Consider the following 18,403-nt stretch of genomic DNA (forward strand, 5'->3'; position numbering starts at 1 on the left):
CGCATAGGCGTCGAATCAATTTCATTTCTACATCCCGAATGAAAAAAGAAGATAGCGATGAGTGGAATAGGTGTTCACGTTTTACATTCTGGCCGCTCTCTCAATTTCCTCTCGGCATCAACACGTCCGTCGCGAACGTCAATTTACAAAACAACCCCGTCGACCGAACCTCACCCCCTACCCACCCTCCACGTGAAGTGTACCGAGCGTGGAGTAGCAAAAACACAAGTAGATCGAAGCGTCTCGAGGCACGTGCTGTTCGCGCGGACCAACTTCCTGTCCGACACTCCAATCCCCTTGGTCGAAGATCGAACAGGGGGACCGTAGATAACGATGATGCGCTTTGTTCGAGGTCCACGGAGTCCCTGCACGCTCTCTGAGAATGTTTTCATACGGAATCAGACGTGGGTAGTCTCCGTTGGTCCGAACAGCCCACGGTTACACGATCGTACGGTCTGCACACCGGCACGGTTCGTTCTACGCTCGGCGACGAGCTGGATTCAATCTAGCGGGATTATCCACCCCGCGGGGTGGCCATCATGCTTCTATCCAGCAACGATCGGAAGTACGTAGCCTCTGTCAACTCACATCTTTTGCCGCGCCGCGCCAGACTACCCTAATACTCCACTACCGGCTACGGGGAAAATGAACTCTAGGAGCTGGTATACGGGGTGTTGGGAAAAGTTTAGGGTACTATTGCAGGGTATTGTTGACTGTGTGCTGTGTATATTATATGTATTAGTATATAGTGTGTTATTATTGTGGTTGTAGTATTATCAGTATTAGACGTGGTACTGATAATAGGTATACGGGATGTTGGGAAAAGCCTAGGGTACTATTGCAGGGTATTGTTGACTGTGTGGTGTGTTGATGGTGGGTTGTGGTTGTGGTATATATACTATATGTATTAATATACAGTGTGTTATTATTGTGGTTGTAGTATTATCAGTATTAGACGTGGTACTGATAATAGGTATACGGGATGTTGGGAAAAGCCTAGGGTACTATTGCAGGGTATTGTTGACTGTGTGCTGTGTTGATGGTGGGTTGTGGTTGTAGTGTGTATACTATATGAATTAGTATACAGTGTACTATTATTGTAGTTGTAGTATTATTAGTATTAGACGTGGTACTGGTAATAGGTGTACAGGGTGTTGGGAAAAGTCTAGAGTACTATTGCAGAGTTGATTATGTGGTGTGTTGATAGTGAATTGTGTATGTGGTGTATATACTATATGCATTAGTATACAGTGTGCCATTATTGTAGTTGTAGTATTATTACTACTAGACGTGGTATTGGTAATAGGTTCTTCTTTTCACTAAAGATAGATCGACTATGTATAAAACTAAGCTAATCGTCTTAGTGCCCTCGGCAAGCGTCTTTACCGTCTTCGTCGCCTACGTCTTCACAAGTCTCTCGTCTTAGCGAGTCTTTCCAACTCTCCTCTCTTGCTACGTCTTCACCAGTCCTTTCTCGTACTCGTACTCTTTCACTACGTCTTTACCAGTCTCTTCTCGTGCACACACTCATAACGATACTGTTCCAAACACGCTCCTTTCGCCCCTTATATCCTTACGTGCATTCATTCTCTTTCATTCTAATCCTCAATCTCTCTCATTTCAGGACCACACGCATTTCCTTTCGTTCTCATCCATTCCCACGCTCGGTCGTCTTGCACGACACCCTGTAAACGGTCGCTCGTGCTCTTTAAGAAACCTGGCGACAGATCGGCGCCAAGTGTTTACTCTAACCCAGGTCCATTCGCACGCAATCTATTGGGTTGTTCGAAAAGTGATTTCATTCTCCAAAATGAGGAATATATAATTTAATAAAATGTTTGTACACTCTAAAAAAATCGTTCCATTTTCACCAAAAGAAACGAAATGACTCCGAACAACCTGATATCTTCTTGGCCTGCACTCGAAGCAGGCCCAAGTGGACACAGAAAATTCTGACATCACAGTATTGCAAAAAAAGCGATACCAGGTTACTAATTTCTTGAACTTTTTCCGCCTTCCAAAGTCCTGGAGTGGAACCGAACGGTCAAGGATACTTCCCTGAGAAGATATTCTTTTCCTTCTCACCGAAGAACGTGTTCAGGGGGTCGTTAGATTCGGGACAAAGGGCTACTGAATCTTCGACCAGGGGTACTCGAGAGGAGGTTCGACTCCAAAGGTCCTTGACCAGCTTGACTACTCGATTACGACTTCAATTTGGAGCAAGCGGTGCGAGCCATGTGTCCTATCTGTAAATGAATGTTTCAGGGGAATCGTCGATGTGGAAGCAATTTGTGTTCAACTTAGAAACGTTTTGATAATTCCTTGTACATTTTTATGACGTTCTAGTCAAGTAACTGAACTGTTCAGGACAGTTCCCTGCGAAGAACTTAGACCCCAGAAGGTGCCCAAGGTGTCAAAGGAGCTTATGTTTCAACTTGGAAACGTTTTGATAGTTTCATATACTTTTTGACAAAGTTCTAGTCAAGTGACTGAAGTGTCCAGGACTGTTCCCTGCAAAGAACTTCTTAGACCCTAGAAGGTATCCAAGTTGTCAAAGGAGATTATGTTTCAACTTGGAAACGTTTTGATAGTTTCATATACTTTTTTACAAAGTTCTAGTCAAATGACTGAAGTGTCCAGGACTGATCCCTGCAAAGAACTTCCTAGACCCTAGAAGGTGTCCAGAGGATCGTTAGATCGTCGATATCAAAGAAGCCTATGTTTCAATTTGGAAATGTTTTCATCATTTCTTACGTTTCTTCTTTTTAACGAAATCTCAGTCAAGTGAAGTGAACTATCAGAGATATTTCCTCTCGAAGAACTTTCACTTCTCACCGAAGGTGTCCAAGTGTTCCTTAGATGGTCGATGTCAAAGAAGCTTATGTTTCAACTTGAAAACGTTTTCATCATTTCTTATACCCTTTCTTCCTTACGAATTCCTCGTCAAGTGGACTCAACCCTGAAGGACATTTCCTTCGGAAGTCGTAGCAAAGTAGACCGGTCCGACAAGTACACTTCGCGAAGAACTTCTTTCACCTTCTCGCTGAAGGTGTCATGACGTGGCTGGGTTATCTTCTCAGGCACGAGTGAGTTCAGAGTCACGACAATGGGTCGCCGAATTTTCGACTAGGGTTGAACACAGAACATGGAGGAAGAGATGTACCCCTCAAAGTCCTTGACTGGCTAGACTACTCGACCACGACTCGAGTTCCGAGTGAGCAGTCTTCAGCGAGCCATCATACAAATGAATAACGTTACCAGGGAATCGTCGATGTTGAATCAGCTCCAAAACAACCAACAGTGCTGACAAATCAATTCCTCAACCCTTAGAATCTTTCTTCCACTCGAGTGTTCAATGTTTAATATCGAGATAAGTCAATATCCTTGGGTCTGACGTTCGTTCGAATTTTCTTTCGATGTTTCACACGATTCTGACGTTCACGTTTCTGAACACTCTGTATAGAGTGCAATGGCAACAGTGCCACTTCGGTGGGGTTCCGTTGAACACGTACTTCCGGGAGAGATTGGCAGGCCTGCAGCAAGTCTTGGGGGCTGCTTTGAGCCGAGGCTACCCCTAAGAAAAGGAGGATCTTGAGGAAGTGTGTAGAGTGGTTTCCTTTTTTTTCTTTCTTTTATTTTCGTTGGGTAGTAGGGAGAGATGGTCTTTGAAGGGGCGATGTAGATGACGATCGACGTGTAAGGAGGTTGTTATGTTGCAAGAATGGTTGGCTCTAAGAGGGTGGAGTGTTTCCCCGTGGTCACTCGAGTGTTAACCCGGCAGCGTTGCTTTTTCCTAAAAGCCAGGAATGTTGAGCCACGGTGTGGCAATGCGTAGACGTACGTTTAAATTAAACGTCGAGGGAAACTCAACGAGTGAGTCGCGTTTTCACGGTGGACGGAGTCGCGCTTCTCGGGAAAATTTCCATATTGATTGAGTCGACTCGTTTTCCTTCAAATAGAAAAAAAAAAGAAAAGAAGTTCGCGCTGGAGGAACACCACGGTGAATTTAGTTCGAAGTTCGTAACGAAGTTACCATCTCGTGAGACACGAGCTTCGATTTTCCGAGGAAAATTTCCCTTCGACGAGGGTATTTAAATATTGAACCAGAAAAGCTTCTTTCCAAAGAAGTATCGATCGGTAGGTAGGAAGACCGTCTTTTGATACACGCGTTTGCATACTATATACGAATGTTGATCGTGACGGAAAGCAAGTATTTTCTCAAAGGACGTCGCTTCGCGTTTGTTTGCCGGAATTTTACACCAAAGTGTTCGTTCGAAATGAAAATTTGATAAATTCTCTCTCGCTTTAATATATCGAGAATTTAAAGATACTTTCTCGGTGTGTGTATGTGTGTGTAATGCGCGTGTATAAACTTAGCAGAAAGAGTTTATAGAAGTTTTAACGACTTGGTGCGTTAGAGGCGGACTTCCGGTGGGGGATACGTTACTGGCGTTTTCCTCGGCCAAGTGTTTCGATTAAATAGTGTTTTAGAAAAGGATTTACGGTCTGGTTGTTTTTGCAGCCGTTACGAGATTCCTCCTTTTCGCGGCGGCGGTAAAGTTGAAATATATGTTGAACGCCGCCGGCGAATACAAATCCGCCATTTGTTTCCGGCCTCCTCGCTCGTATTGCGGAACTCCGCGACTATGCGACCACGGTATCGAGTTTACGAAAAGACTGCCCATTGGTTCAACGGAAATCGTAAATCCCTTCAAATATAGATTATCTTTTAGAGAAATCGTCCAGTTAACGTTACGCACTTCTGCATTCATATTTTTATGATTTTTCTTTTCAAAAAAAATTTTTACAATTCTGAAAGATTTTCGGCCTTCTCCTTCGTATTGTGGAACTTCTAGATTCTGCAATCGCGGTATCGAGTTTACGAAAAGACTGCCCATTGGTTCAGTGGAAATTGTAAATCCCTTCAAATATAGATTATCTTTTAGAGAAATCGTCCAGTTAACGTTACGCACTTCTGCATTCATATTTTTAGGTTTTTTGTTTTTAAAAAAAATTGTTACAATTCTGAAAGATTTTCGGCCTTCTCCCTCGTACTGTGGAACTTCGAGATTCTGCGACTCCGGTATCGAGTTTACGAAAAGACTGCCCATTGGTTCAACGGAAATCGTAAATCCCTTCGAATAGAGATTATCTTTTAGAGAAATCGTCCAGTTAACGTTACGCACTTTTGCAATCATATTTTTATGATTTTTCTTTTCAAAAAAAATTTTTACAATTCTGAAAGATTTTCGGCCTTCTCCCTCGTATTATGGAACTTCTAGATTCTGCGATCGCGGTATCGAGTTTACGAAAAGACTGCCCATTGGTTCAGTGGAAATTGTAAATCCCTTCAAATATAGATTATCTTTTAGAGAAATCGTCCAGTTAACGTTACGCACTTCTGCATTCATATTTTTAGGTTTTTTGTTTTTAAAAAAAATTGTTACAATTCTGAAAGATTTTCGGCCTTCTCCCTCGTACTGTGGAACTTCGAGATTCTGCGACTCCGGTATCGAGTTTACGAAAAGACTGCCCATTGGTTCAAAGGAAATAGTAGATTCCTTCAAATAGAGATTATCTTTTAGAGAAATCGTCCAGTTAACGTTACGCACTTTTGCATTCATATTTTTATGTTTTTTGTTTTCGAAAAAAATTTTTACAATCTTGGAGGATGGATATTGTCGATCGAAGAGTCAACTTAAGTGTCTCGGAAGTTTTTTGTATGCAATATATTCTGTGGAATTCTGGGCGGTGGAAATTCATGAGAATTGAGTTGCATTAAGCGTCTGTAGGGAGAAACTATATGGAGATTGATTCTGTGTTGATCGAAATTGCGTTGAAAATCTGGAGTAATTGTGTCCGGAGTGCTGGGAAATCTAGAATTCGAATATCGAGCGTTGGATATCCTAAAATTTAAATTTCCAGCGTTGGAAATTCTAGAATTCGAATGTCGAGAGTTGGAAATCCTAAAATTCGAATTTTAAGCGTTGGAAATTCTAGAATTCGAATGTCGAGAGTTGGAAATCTTAAAATTCGAATTTCAGGCGTTGAAAATTCTAGAATTCGAATGTAGAGAGTTGGAAAACGTAAAATTCGAATTTCAATCGTTGGAAATCCTAAAATTAAAATTTCAAGCGTTGAAAATTCTAGAATTCAAATGTCGAGAGTTGGAAATTCTAGAATTCGAATCTTGAGCGTTGGAAATCCTAAAATTTGAATTGTCAGCGTTGAAAATTCTAGAATTCGAATCTCGAGCGTTGGAAATCCTAAAATTGGAATTTCAGGCGTTGAAAATTCTAGAATTCGAATGTCGAGGGTTGGAAATCCTAAAATTCGAATTTCAATCGTTGGAAATTCTAAAATTAAAATTTCAAGCGTTGAAAATTCTAGACTTCGAATGTCAAGAGTTGGAAATCCTAAAATTCGAATTTCAGGCGTTGAAAATTCTAAAATTCAAATGTAGAAAGTTGGAAAACGTAAAATTCGAATTTCAATCGTTGGAAATCGTAGAATTCGAATCTCGAGCGTTGGAAATTCTAAAATTCGAATCTCGAGCGGTGAAAATCCCAAAATTCGAATCTCGAGCGTTGAAAATTCTAAAATTCGAATCTCGAGCGTTGATAATTCCAAAATTCGAATCTCGAGCGCTGAAAATCCCAAAATTCGAATTTCAATCGTTGAAAACCCTAAAATTCGAATTTCAATCGTTGAAAATCCCAAAATTCGAATCTCTGACGCTGGAAATCCCAAAATTCGAGTCTCGAGCTTTGAAACTCCCAAAACTCTGTATCTCTAGCGTCAGAGATTATACCGAATCGAATCTTGAGCGTACCCCAGACAACCTAACCCAAGATGGTAACACCTGACTCAGAGTTCCACGCATTGGCGATCGTAGCGAGCCGACTCACCAGCCCCAAAATTAACCAACACCCGAGCGATCTCGGCGCGCCGTACACCAAACCCTGAAAATTTTAATTATCTAAATTTTCAACCCGGGTGGTTGAAAATCCCCGGTAGTCGGCCGGATTGCACACGGTGGTTCTCCGATTGGCCGTTGGAAATCCTAGCGACCGGATCTCATCAATTAGAAATCCCCGTGGCCGAGTTCCAAGCGGTGAAAATCGGAGCAATCCGGTCGCTAGCATTCGGACCTGCCTTCGTCCTTCTCCTCGTGGTGGTTGTTTCGTGCACCGAAATAACGGACGTGTACACTGCATCATAGCCGGTTTCGGGCATCCGTCGTTATTTAAATCCTCGTAACACACGTCTTCATCAGTCCACGCGGGCCCCGCAATTAACACCGTCGCGACGTCACACGGCGAGCGTACCGTGTGCATGCTCGGCATTATTGAGGATATTTCGTAACCAGCCGCGCGGCGTGGCTCGCGGTGTTCCCCGGTGCATACCAATGCAGCCGGTCTCTCTGCAGCCGCAAGACGTACGACCGCACCGAAAACTTGGCATGATTACGTAGAAGCCGGGCCACTGTTTCTTGCCGAACGTTTTCTTCACCGTACTCGAGATTAAGGTAAACGCGACACGAACTGCTTTAGATCTCGAGCCACGCGAATTATTGTTTTTGCGTTCAACGGCTGAACGGTGTACGCCAACTCTTTTAATGCTTTCGGTGTTCACGGTACGGTTAAACAGTACGGGTGGATATCGATCGAAACGGAGAAACATTACGAGAAACGAGTATCCGTAATCGTCGTTCGGGTATTTTTTAACACTACTCGAAGGAATATTATTTTTCTGTAATTGAAAGTTTTAACCCTCTTGAAGGAATATTTTTGTGTAATTGAAATTTTCTACACTCTCGAAGGAATATTATTTTTCTGTAATTGAAATTTTCAACCCTCTCGAAGGAATATTATTTTTCTGTAATTGGAACTTTTAACCCTCTTGAAGGAATATTTTTGTGTAATTGAAGTTTCTACCCTCTCGAAGGAATATTTTTGTGTAATTGGAACTTTCAACCCTCTCGAAGGAATATTTTTGTGTAATTGAAATATTCTACCCTCTCGAAGGAATATTATTTTTCTGTAATTGAAAGTTTTAACCCTATCGAAGGAATATTTTTGTGTAATTGAAATTTTCAACCCTCTCGAATGGATAGTATTTTTCTGTAATTGAAATTTTCAACCCTCTTGAAGGAATATTATTTTTCTGTAATTGGAACTTTTAACCCTCTTCAAGGAATATTTTTCTGTAATTGAAGTTTCTACCCTCTCGAAGGAATATTTTTGTGTAATTGAAACTTTCAACCCTCTCGAAGGAATATTTTTGTGTAATTGAAACTTTCAATCCTATCGAAGGAATATTATTTTTCTGTAATTGAAATTCTCAACCCTCTAGAAGGAGTATTTTTCTGTATTTAAAATTTTCAACCCTCTTGAAGGAATATTTTTCTGTAATTGAAATTTTCTACCCTCTCGAAGGAATATTATTTTTCGGTAATTGGAACTTTTAACCCTCTTGAAGGAATATTTTTCTGTAATTGAAGTTTTCTACCCTCTGGAAGGAATATTATTTTTCTGTAATTGAAACTTTCAATCCTATCGAAGGAATATTATTTTTCTGTAATTGAAATTCTCAACCCTCTAGAAGGAGTATTTTTCTGTATTTAAAATTTTCAACCCTCTTGAAGGAATATTATTTTTCTGTAATTGAAACTCTCAACCCTCTCGAAGGAATATTATTTCTCTGTAATTGACTCTCAACCCTCTAGGAGAAATATTTTTCTGTATTTAAAATTTTCAACCCTCTTGAAGGAATATTATTTTTCTGTAATTGAAACTCTCAACCCTCTCGAAGGAATATTATTTTTCTGTAATTGACTCTCAACCCTCTAGAAGGAATATTTTTCTGTATTTAAAATTTTCAACCTTCTTGAAGGAATATTACTTTTGTGTAATTGAAACTATCGTAACGGTCGCTAATAATTTTCATACAACTTCGAAAGTGTGTATGGAAATTCGTAGAATCGTACGTCGGAATGGAGAACAATGCAGGAGAAGTTACAGAGTGCGAAATTCGATTTGCAAGTATCCCGAAAGTGTATGTGTAAAATGCATGGAATTATTAGGGTCGAGAACACTGCGAGAGAAGTTACAGAGTGTAAAATTCTTTTGTAAGTATCCCGAAAGTGTATGTGCAAAATGCATGGAATTATTAAGGTCGAGAACACTGCGAGAGAAGTTACAGAGTGCAAAATTCCTTTGTAAGTATCTCGAAAGTGTGTGTGTGTGTAAAATGCATGGAATTATTACGATCGAGAACACTGCGAGAGAAGTTACAGGGTGGAGAGTGTTTATTTTTTCTTAAATATCTCAAAGTAGTCAGATTCGCACCGTTCTTCGACCCATCGGTTAAAAACACTGTGTATTTATTCTTAAAGACCTCGAGTGTCCAATAGAGGAACTCTTTAACTCTAGATTTACCAATCGTTCGAAACGATCGGTTTCGATTGCTTCTACGAAGAAATTTACCATAAATTCCGCAGTACATTTTCAAAAGACGTAACAACTTTTCCAATTTTTAAGACACAATCAATTATACAAGTTCCTGTCTTTCCTCCGTCACGGATTTTCTCGAGACACTTATAACAAACACCTCAACATCCAACACACGTTAACCCTTTCGTCGAAACCGAACCGAACTTAAGAACAACGTATAAATCTATAATATATTGTTGCGTACGAATACATTAGATTGTCAGGAAAATCATTTCGTTTTCCAAAATGTAGAATATACAATTTAACAAAAAGTTTCTACGCTCTAAAAAAAACTTGTTCCATTTTCACAAAAAAAATGACTTTCCGAACAACCCAATACTTTTTCTTAAAACATTAAAGAAGAAACCTTCACCCTAATGGTTTCCAAAAAGAAAATTTAACATTCGTGAAGGCAGTGAGCGATTTTGAGTCGATGGTAACACGCGTTATTGTTTAAATCGACTTAAATTGTATCAAGTTCGACAACAGCAGCGAAATCGAAAAAATTGCGAAAGTTTGTTACTTAGATTGACGTAAATCGGTGCTTTAGATATAGATGGTAATTGGTGATGTTTTGTTTACCAAGTAACGTTGTCTCTGCGTGTAAATAATCGAATAACCGAAAATCCGTTAACGACACGAGTCGTCCGCGAAATGTCACTACTATTTTAAATAGTAAGAGAAACTTTTATCATTTAGGTTGAAATAAATCGGTACTTTCGATACCGAGGGTACTTGGTGATATTTTTTTCTCCAAATAACGTTATCTCCACGTGTAAAAATTGAATAATTGAACTGGTAATGCGTTAACGACACGAGTCGTACGTGAAATATCTCTTCTATTTTAAACAGTAAAGAAACGATTGAAATTACGAAACTTTACCACTTAGATTGAAATAAATCGGTACTTTCGATACCGAGGGCACCTGGTGATATTTTTCTCTCTCCAAATAAATTATCTCCACGTGTAAAAATTGAATAATTGATCTGAAAACACGTTAACGACACGAGTCGTACGTGAAATATCTCTTCTATTTTAAACAGTAAAGAAACGATTGAAATTACGAAACTCTACCACTTAGATTGAAATAAATCGGTACTTTCGATACCGAGGGTACCTGGTGATATTTTTTTCTCCAAATAAATTATCTCCACGTGTAAAAATTGAATAATTGATCTGAAAACACGTTAACGACACGAGTCGTACGTGAAACATCTCTTCTATTTTAAACAGTAAAGAAAATCAGTACTTTCGATACCGAGAGTACCTGGTAATATTTTTCTCTCTCCAAGTAACGTTATCTCCACGTGTAAAAATTGAATAATTGAACTGGAAACGTGTTAACAACACGAGTCGTACGTGAAATATCTCTTCTATTTTAAACAGTAAAGAAAATCAGTACTTTCGATACCGAGCGTACCTAGTAATACTTTTCTCTCTCCAAGTAACATTATCACCACGTGTAAAAATTGAATAATTGAACTGGAAACGTGTTAACGACACGAGTCCTACGTGAAATATCTCTTTTATTTTACACAGTAAAGAAACGATTGAAATTACGAAACTTTACCACTTAGATTGAAATAAATCGGTACTTTCGATACCGAGGGTACCTGCTGATATTTTTTTCTCCAAATAAATTATCTCCACGTGTAAAAATTGAATAATTGATCTGAAAACACGTTAACGACACGAGTCGTACGTGAAATATCTCTTCTATTTTAAACAGTAAAGAAAATCAGTACTTTCGATACCGAGCGTACCTAGTAATATTTTTCTCTCTCCAAGTAACGTTATCTCCACGTGTAAAAATTGAATAATTGAACTGGTAATGTGTTAACAACACAAGTCGTACGTGAAATATCTCTTCTATTTTAAACAGTAAAGAAAATCAGTACTTTCGATACCGAGCGTACCTAGTAATACTTTTCTCTCTCCAAGTAACATTATCACCACGTGTAAAAATTGAATAATTAAACATCGTTCTGATCATACTTCTCTCTGGTCTGGTTTCAGGTGTTCGCGGACAAGCTGGCCACCAGGATGATTCACATCGAGCACGACGTAACGATCGTCCGGGACGCGAGATCGTCGTGCGAAACGCTATTGAACGAAGATCTCTGAGCAACGGTTCCAGCCGCCATCGCTTGCGATCAGCGTTAAAAATCGGGTTACCAATTTCTTGGTAACCTCGTTTTTCTTTTACCCTTCACGGCGTTAAGGATCGGTGAATCGGGAGTAAGAACGGGTCAGGCGCGAGGATCCATTGAGATGCACGGTGCCCCGTGAAAATGCTGGTCGACGACTGCGGGAGCGGTATGGGGTGGACATCGGCCAGCGTCCGCGGTGGTTGGTCCACCCCGGGCGGATGCAGAAATTCCGCGATGAGCTTCGGGGGTAGCGTGCCCTCGTTGCACGCGGCCGGCTCGATAAGATCGCTACGATCCCAGCATTCTATGCAGGTAATAAAAACCGTTGGCCACCGACCGTTTCCCTCGCGGCAGGCACCACCATTCTTCTCTTCGATGAGGAGAGGAGAATGGGGGACTATTAGCGCCTGTGGAACACGCACACTTGGCTTTTTGGTTTAGGGTTCTTTCGTTCGAAGGATCACGTACGTCGTTGTGGGTTACGAGTAACTGCGTGCTCGGTATCGTTTTATGATCAGGGCGTTTTATTCGGTGGGACTGTGCATAGATGAATATGGATACGCGAATACCTGACATTGGTGTGTATTTTACTTGATAGAATCTCGTCGCAAAAAGCTTCTCTGAAGACTCGTTTCTCCTTGTTATATCGAGCCTAGCTTCCCTGGGCTATTTTCGTAACGTGTGATCGATGTTCGACTAGTTCTAGTCAGTACTGAATACTGTGGAATATAGTCTTTGGGAATACCATGTGTTGGGATATCTGGTGTTTTAAACGGTGGAGGAACGATTGAAATTTAAATTGGGAGAGTCTGTTACTTAGGTTGACGTAAATCGGTGCTTTAGATATCGATGGTAATTGGTGTTAACGACACGAGTCGTATGTGAAATGTATCTGTTGTTTTAAACAGTAGAGAAACCTTTACCACTTAGGTTGAAATAAATCGGTGCTTTCGATACCGAGGGTACCTGGTAATATTTTTTTCTTCTAAATAACGTTATCTCCGCGTGTGAAAATTGAATAATTGAACTGGAAGTGTGTTAACGACACGAGTCGTACGTGAAATATTTATTCTATTTTAAACAGTACAGAAACGATTAAAATTGCGAAAGTTTGTTACTTAGGTTGACGTAAATCGGTGCTTTAGATATCGATGGTAATTAGTGATGTTTTGTTAACCAAGTAACGTTATCTCCGCGCGTAGAAAGTTCCCGTTCCACTGGGTTCGTTATTTTAAACATCGATGTCGGATTCGAAATGCGAGGAATACGTAGAAGAAAATCGAATCATCGAACCGGAAACGCGTTAACGACACGAGCGGTTCGTTGTGCACGATCTTTGACAATGGCCAATTGAGACGGTAATTTTCAAGGAAGGTTGATTACGAGTCCATAGAATAAGCACTTATTGGACATCGCGTACGGCAATTACCTCGACGAGGGCTTAACCGCCATTGTACATGTACCGCATTTCCGAAGAGTATGTCTCTTCCACCGGAATTCCCGGTTCGAAAGCCGAGGGGACAGGGAGATATGGGTGGGGGCAGGTAAATGTTACGAACACGGATAACAAGTGCTGCTAATTGTCATCGAAGCTCGAGAATATCTTTCGGTTGTAAAAGTATCGACCGTTCGGTAAGTAAACATGGCATGGAAATAAAAAATAATCATCTAGATCGTTCTTCTTTTCGTCAACACCGATTTGAATTTCAATCGTTCGAACGTTAAAGTTTTCCCGACTGGGGTCGTTAAACTCGTTCGCAAAGAACCACGAACACCGGGACGTAATCGCGTCGAAATCGCGACAAGAAATGAACGTACGAGGGCCAGATTCAATTACGGAGTCAGAAATCGATGGTGGTTCAACGGTTACCATTCACCTCAGGGGCGAATCGTTGATCAGGCCCGTGAGAATTACCCGCGGCATTCGTCCCCTAATCGGTATTCCATTCGCGACACTTTCTCCCTTCGATAAATTCGAGCGTGTTTAATTTCCAGGTTACGTCCTCTCCGAGATTTAACAGCCGTGCGTTCGATTAGCGTTTCACCCTCCACCTTCCTTCCATTACAGGATTTTCTTTTCCACAGGGTGTGCCGGAGACACCGCGGAGATGCATGCACTGTCACCCGGTACACGTGCCGAGCACCCCGAACAATTACCTGCACCACCCTATGCAGTATTACACGCCGAGCCATTGCCCCGAGCCCCGAAACGGCGTCTACACTCCTCATCGGGGGAGCTCTTATCACGGCGGTGAGTTACGGTCACTTTTCAATTAGTATAAATCAGTCGCCGCCCCCGTGGAATCAGGGATACGAGAATCTTGTCGCCGGGAAGAGGAATCTCTGCTCTACTAGCCGCGGGTGTCGGCTTAAGCGTTCCTTTGATCTCGCGACAAACATTGTTCGAGGGATTCGTTCTGAAACGGATAATGAACCTTTGGTCCTTTCCGCGGGACGTTCGGGCGGGTTCCTTTTGAAAAACGGAATCCGTTTTACGAAAATTATAATTTGGAATCAAGACCGGAATGGTTTCTCGGTCGTAAGAACGTGGATCGCGACGATCGAGCGACGGGACCGGACTGTGTGTATATATGTTTAACAAATGCTCGAATTATTTTGTACAAAGTGGGACGTTAAGTTTGTCCACTTTGAATATCTCCGTTATTTGTGGCTCTGTGAAAAAGTAATACTACTCGTCTGACCATAGACGAGGATCACACTATTCGTCTGACCATAGACGGGGATAATACTACTTGTCTGATCATAAACAAGGGACACATTACTCGTCTGACCATAGACGGGGGTAATATTACTTGTCTGACCATAGACAAGGGCCACATTACTCGTCTGGCCATAGACGGGAGTAATACTACTTATCTGAGCACAGACGGGGACAATTCTACTTGTCTGGCCATAGACGAGGTAACACTACTTGTCTGGCCATGGACGAGGTCATACTACTTGCCGGATAATAGACGGGGCAAATCTACTTTGATCACAGACAGGGCAATTCTACTTGTCTGGCCATAGACGGGGGTAATTCTACTTGTCTGACCATAGACGGGTAATTCCACTTGTCTGTCCATAGACGAGGCAATTCAGCTTGTCTGACCACAGACGGCATAATTCTACTTGTCTGGCCGTAGACAGGGTAATTGTACTTGCCTGACCACAGATAGGGTAATTCTACTTGTAAGGGCACAGGTGGGGTAATTCTACTTGTCTGGCCATAGACGTGGGTAATTCTACTTGTCTGACCCGTCTAACATGTCTCGAGTATGTGCGTGTTCTCTCTAACGAGCTCTTTGGTGTCGTCGTTACCGAGTGTCGACTTTGTAGGGACGTCGCTACAAAGTTTCACGATACTCGATGTGGTCGCTATCGCGTCTCGAGTATCTGAAATCATCGTTATCGAGGGTTGCGCAATTAGTAATTGCTTCTTACGAGCTCCGAATATCTGCCATTGTCGCTATCGAGTCTCACGATACTTAGGGTTGTCGGTACCGACTCTCACGATACTAGAAGTTATCGCTACCGAATCTTACTGTATTCCAAGTCGTCGTTACCGAGTCTCACGACACTCGATATCGTCGCTACCAAGTATCACGATATTTGGAACATCGCTACCGAGTCTCACGATACTTAGAATCGTCACTATCGAATCTCACTGCACTTCTGGTCACCGTTGTCAAGTTTCGCGACAGTTTAGGTCACCCTTATCGAGTCTCACGACACTCGATATCGTCGCTACCAAGTATCGCGATATTTGGAACATCGCTACCGAGTCTCACGACACTTAGAATCGTCACTACCGAATCTCACCGTACTTCTGGTCACCGTTGTCAAGTTTCGCGACAGTTTAAGTCATCGTTATCGAGTCTCACGGCACTCGATATCGTCGCTACCAAGTATCGCGATATTTGGGTCGTCGTTACAGCGCCTCGAGTATTCAGGAGCGTCTCTACCGAGGTATTACGACATCGGTGGTTGGCTTCAAAGAGGCCCGAATGTCTGGGGTCGTGGTTACCGTGGCTGGTGACACTCGAGGTCGTCGATACCGAGTTCCACGACACTTGGGGTCGTCCCTACTTCGTGTTACGAGTCTGTTCTCTCCGTTATCGCCACTCACGAATCTCGTGTCGTCGCAACATCACCCCCGGCCGGGTTATTGTGTCTAAACAACCCAGGGATCGATCGTATCCCCTCGGATTAGCGGTTGTCGTTACATTCTATTTACAGGTTCGAGAAACGGGAGAGAGAAATAAATCGTAATCGCGAACAAACGGAGCCATCCTCGAGGATTTCATCGATCGTTTCTCGCGCGGGGGCGTCCGCTCCTTCAACTCGTCTAAAAATATGTTTTGCATTTTCATTTCATCCGGCGGATACATCTTTCGGCTAGATTGCGCAACTTTGCTCGTAAAGTTGCGACAACGGTAACCCTACCCTTTAGGTCTCGGCAGTAAACTTCCCCATAATCTTGGATACCTCTGTTTTCGTTCTCGCGGCGTTGCTCGCTAAGAGACTGGCCTAATCCGCTTCTGCAAAGTTTCGTGACTTTGTTCAATATTCAACAGCGAGTGGATGGAGAGAACAACGGAACGCTGGAGTGTGTCAAATTATAAGTAAAGCGGCATTGCGTTGCAGGCGTGTATTCAGTAGGAGGCACGATTATAATTTATGAAATTCCGGTTATTGCGAAGTTTAGTAGGTCAGTGGTCGGAACGTCTCTCGAAACCGGGTAACGCGATCGCCTTACTTTCTATACCTTCGATTCCGTTTTCTCGTTAATAAGATAATAATGTTTTACGATCGCAACCGGTTTCAACGTTCTCCCGAATTTATCTCGTTTTATTTGCGTCTGGAGAATGTCTTATTCTCCGTGGTCGTTGTCTACCCGAAAATGGATACGTCGTCAACGAGAAATTAGCTCTCGAATTTCGGGGGAAATTTCAAGGGAGAGACTTTATCGTTTAAAGCGATCCCTTGCGACAGACAATACGTTCGGTCGAGTAGAATTGATTTTTGTTCTTCTGGCTTCTTCGATCTTTTCAACGCGGCGCAATTTATTAAGTTCAGCCTTTGTGGACGCGGAAGAAAGGAAACAGGTTCGAACGGTGTGCCCTGCTGAAAGGAAAGCAACTCCGGGCTTTGTATTGTTTAAAAAATCACCCATTTGACCGGTGGCTGTGAGAACGAAAATAGAAAAAAAAAAAGAAAAAAGGAACGCGGGACGCAATAAGGATTTCACGACGAGGAAGAAAGACACGCCGGGGTTATCGTGAACTTGCACCGGTGGCATTGAGGATAAAAATAAATTCGACGACGAAACCGACCGACTTCTCCAACATTGATAAACGGTTTGAAGTTTCTCGTTCGAGAAAACGAAGCGAATTAATAAAGTAAGTTATAACGATCTTTCTCGAAGAATCTTCGTTTCTTAAAGAATCTTTTCGAATTTTACGCATTGCAATTAAAAGAAATTTCCTCGACAGGTTCAAACTCGTGGACATCATTCGGTGTTGTCACCGAGATACGAGATTTCGTTTGGTACTTATTGTTGGTTATCGTCCATCTTCGTTTCTTAAAGAATCTTTTCGAATTTCACGCATTGCAATTAAAAGAAATTTCCTCGACAGGTTCAAACTGGTGGACATCGTTCGGTGTTGTCATCGAGATACAAGATTTCGTTTGGTACTTGTTGTTATCGTTCATCTTCGTTCTTAAAGAATCTTTTCTAATGTTACGCATTGCAATTAAAAGAAATTTCCTCGACAGGTTCAAACTCGTGGACATCGTTCGGTGTTGTCACCGAGATACGAGATTTCGTTTGGTGCTTGTTGCCGTTTATCGTCCATTTTCGTCGGAATGTTCGTAATAACGATCCAGCAGCTAAACGGAGCCACGTCGTTATCCAGTGAGAAAGTTTCACGGTTCGACCGAAAGCAAACTCGGATAAATCGGATACACCGAGAGATGTATTACCCGGCAGGCAGCTCTGGATTATGTGTCGCGCCCTGGAGAACAGCTCACGCGGAGAGATGACATTTGTTTCGATGTTGGTGCGTCGCGCGAGCTCGTTGTAATCTTCTCGGAGTCAGCGGAAAGCTGCTGACGACATCTGACACTGATTTTTCCTCGAGTCGGACGCGGGGACAGTGTTCTACCGGTGAACCACGGGACTCGTTTCTCGGTCGTCGATCGTGCCACTGAACCGGTACAATTCCTCCATGGGAAGTTTATTTCGAACGTCTGTGTTTATTCCTTCGCTTGTCACGGCACTGTAAAATGATGCTCGAGATTCACCGCGTCGTTTCCTTCGCGATCTAGTTTATCGCGCGGAAAAAGACGCCCTGCATCACGGAGATGAATAAATACACGATTCGGGGACACCGGTTCGTATTATCGCGCAGGTAACAATCCGACGATCCCGGACGAGCGTTCAAAATTGTCAATTTCAAATTATTGTACTCGTGCGGTGTGTTGGTGTATATTTATGTATATTATGTATATTATGTATATTGTTGTTTCGTCTTTTTTGGATCGCTAGACAAGTGTGCTTAGTTATTGATTCCCGTACGAGCCCCTAAATAATTGTACAAATTTGGCGAGTTGAATATTTCATGAAAAGTAGCCATGGAGCTCTAGCCACCGATTTCTGTTTCGTTGAAATCTGTTTGTCGAACTCTTGTCACTTGTGTCGAGCTCTTGTGTAACTTTGTGTCTTCTGGTAACCCTCGAACTTGTATGTGTCTTTT

General features: G+C 42.0%; 1 protein-coding gene across 4 annotated transcripts in view; it reads left to right on the plus strand.

The window, feature by feature from the left end:
- LOC143143190 (monocarboxylate transporter 10) overlaps positions 1-18,403 on the plus strand; it is a 230,027-nt gene that overhangs the window by 83,688 nt on the left and 127,936 nt on the right. For all 4 annotated transcript variants that reach the window (XM_076304199.1, XM_076304198.1, XM_076304200.1 and 1 more), the window contains exons 3-4: positions 11,512-11,957; positions 13,731-13,896. In XM_076304199.1, coding sequence (XP_076160314.1) covers positions 11,787-11,957; positions 13,731-13,896 — 337 coding nt within the window. In that variant the 5' untranslated portion in view covers positions 11,512-11,786. The remainder of the gene's footprint in view (positions 1-11,511; positions 11,958-13,730; positions 13,897-18,403) is intronic.

Source organism: Ptiloglossa arizonensis, chromosome 2 (genome assembly GCF_051014685.1).
Source record: "Ptiloglossa arizonensis isolate GNS036 chromosome 2, iyPtiAriz1_principal, whole genome shotgun sequence".
Classification (NCBI taxonomy): domain Eukaryota; kingdom Metazoa; phylum Arthropoda; class Insecta; order Hymenoptera; family Colletidae; genus Ptiloglossa; species Ptiloglossa arizonensis.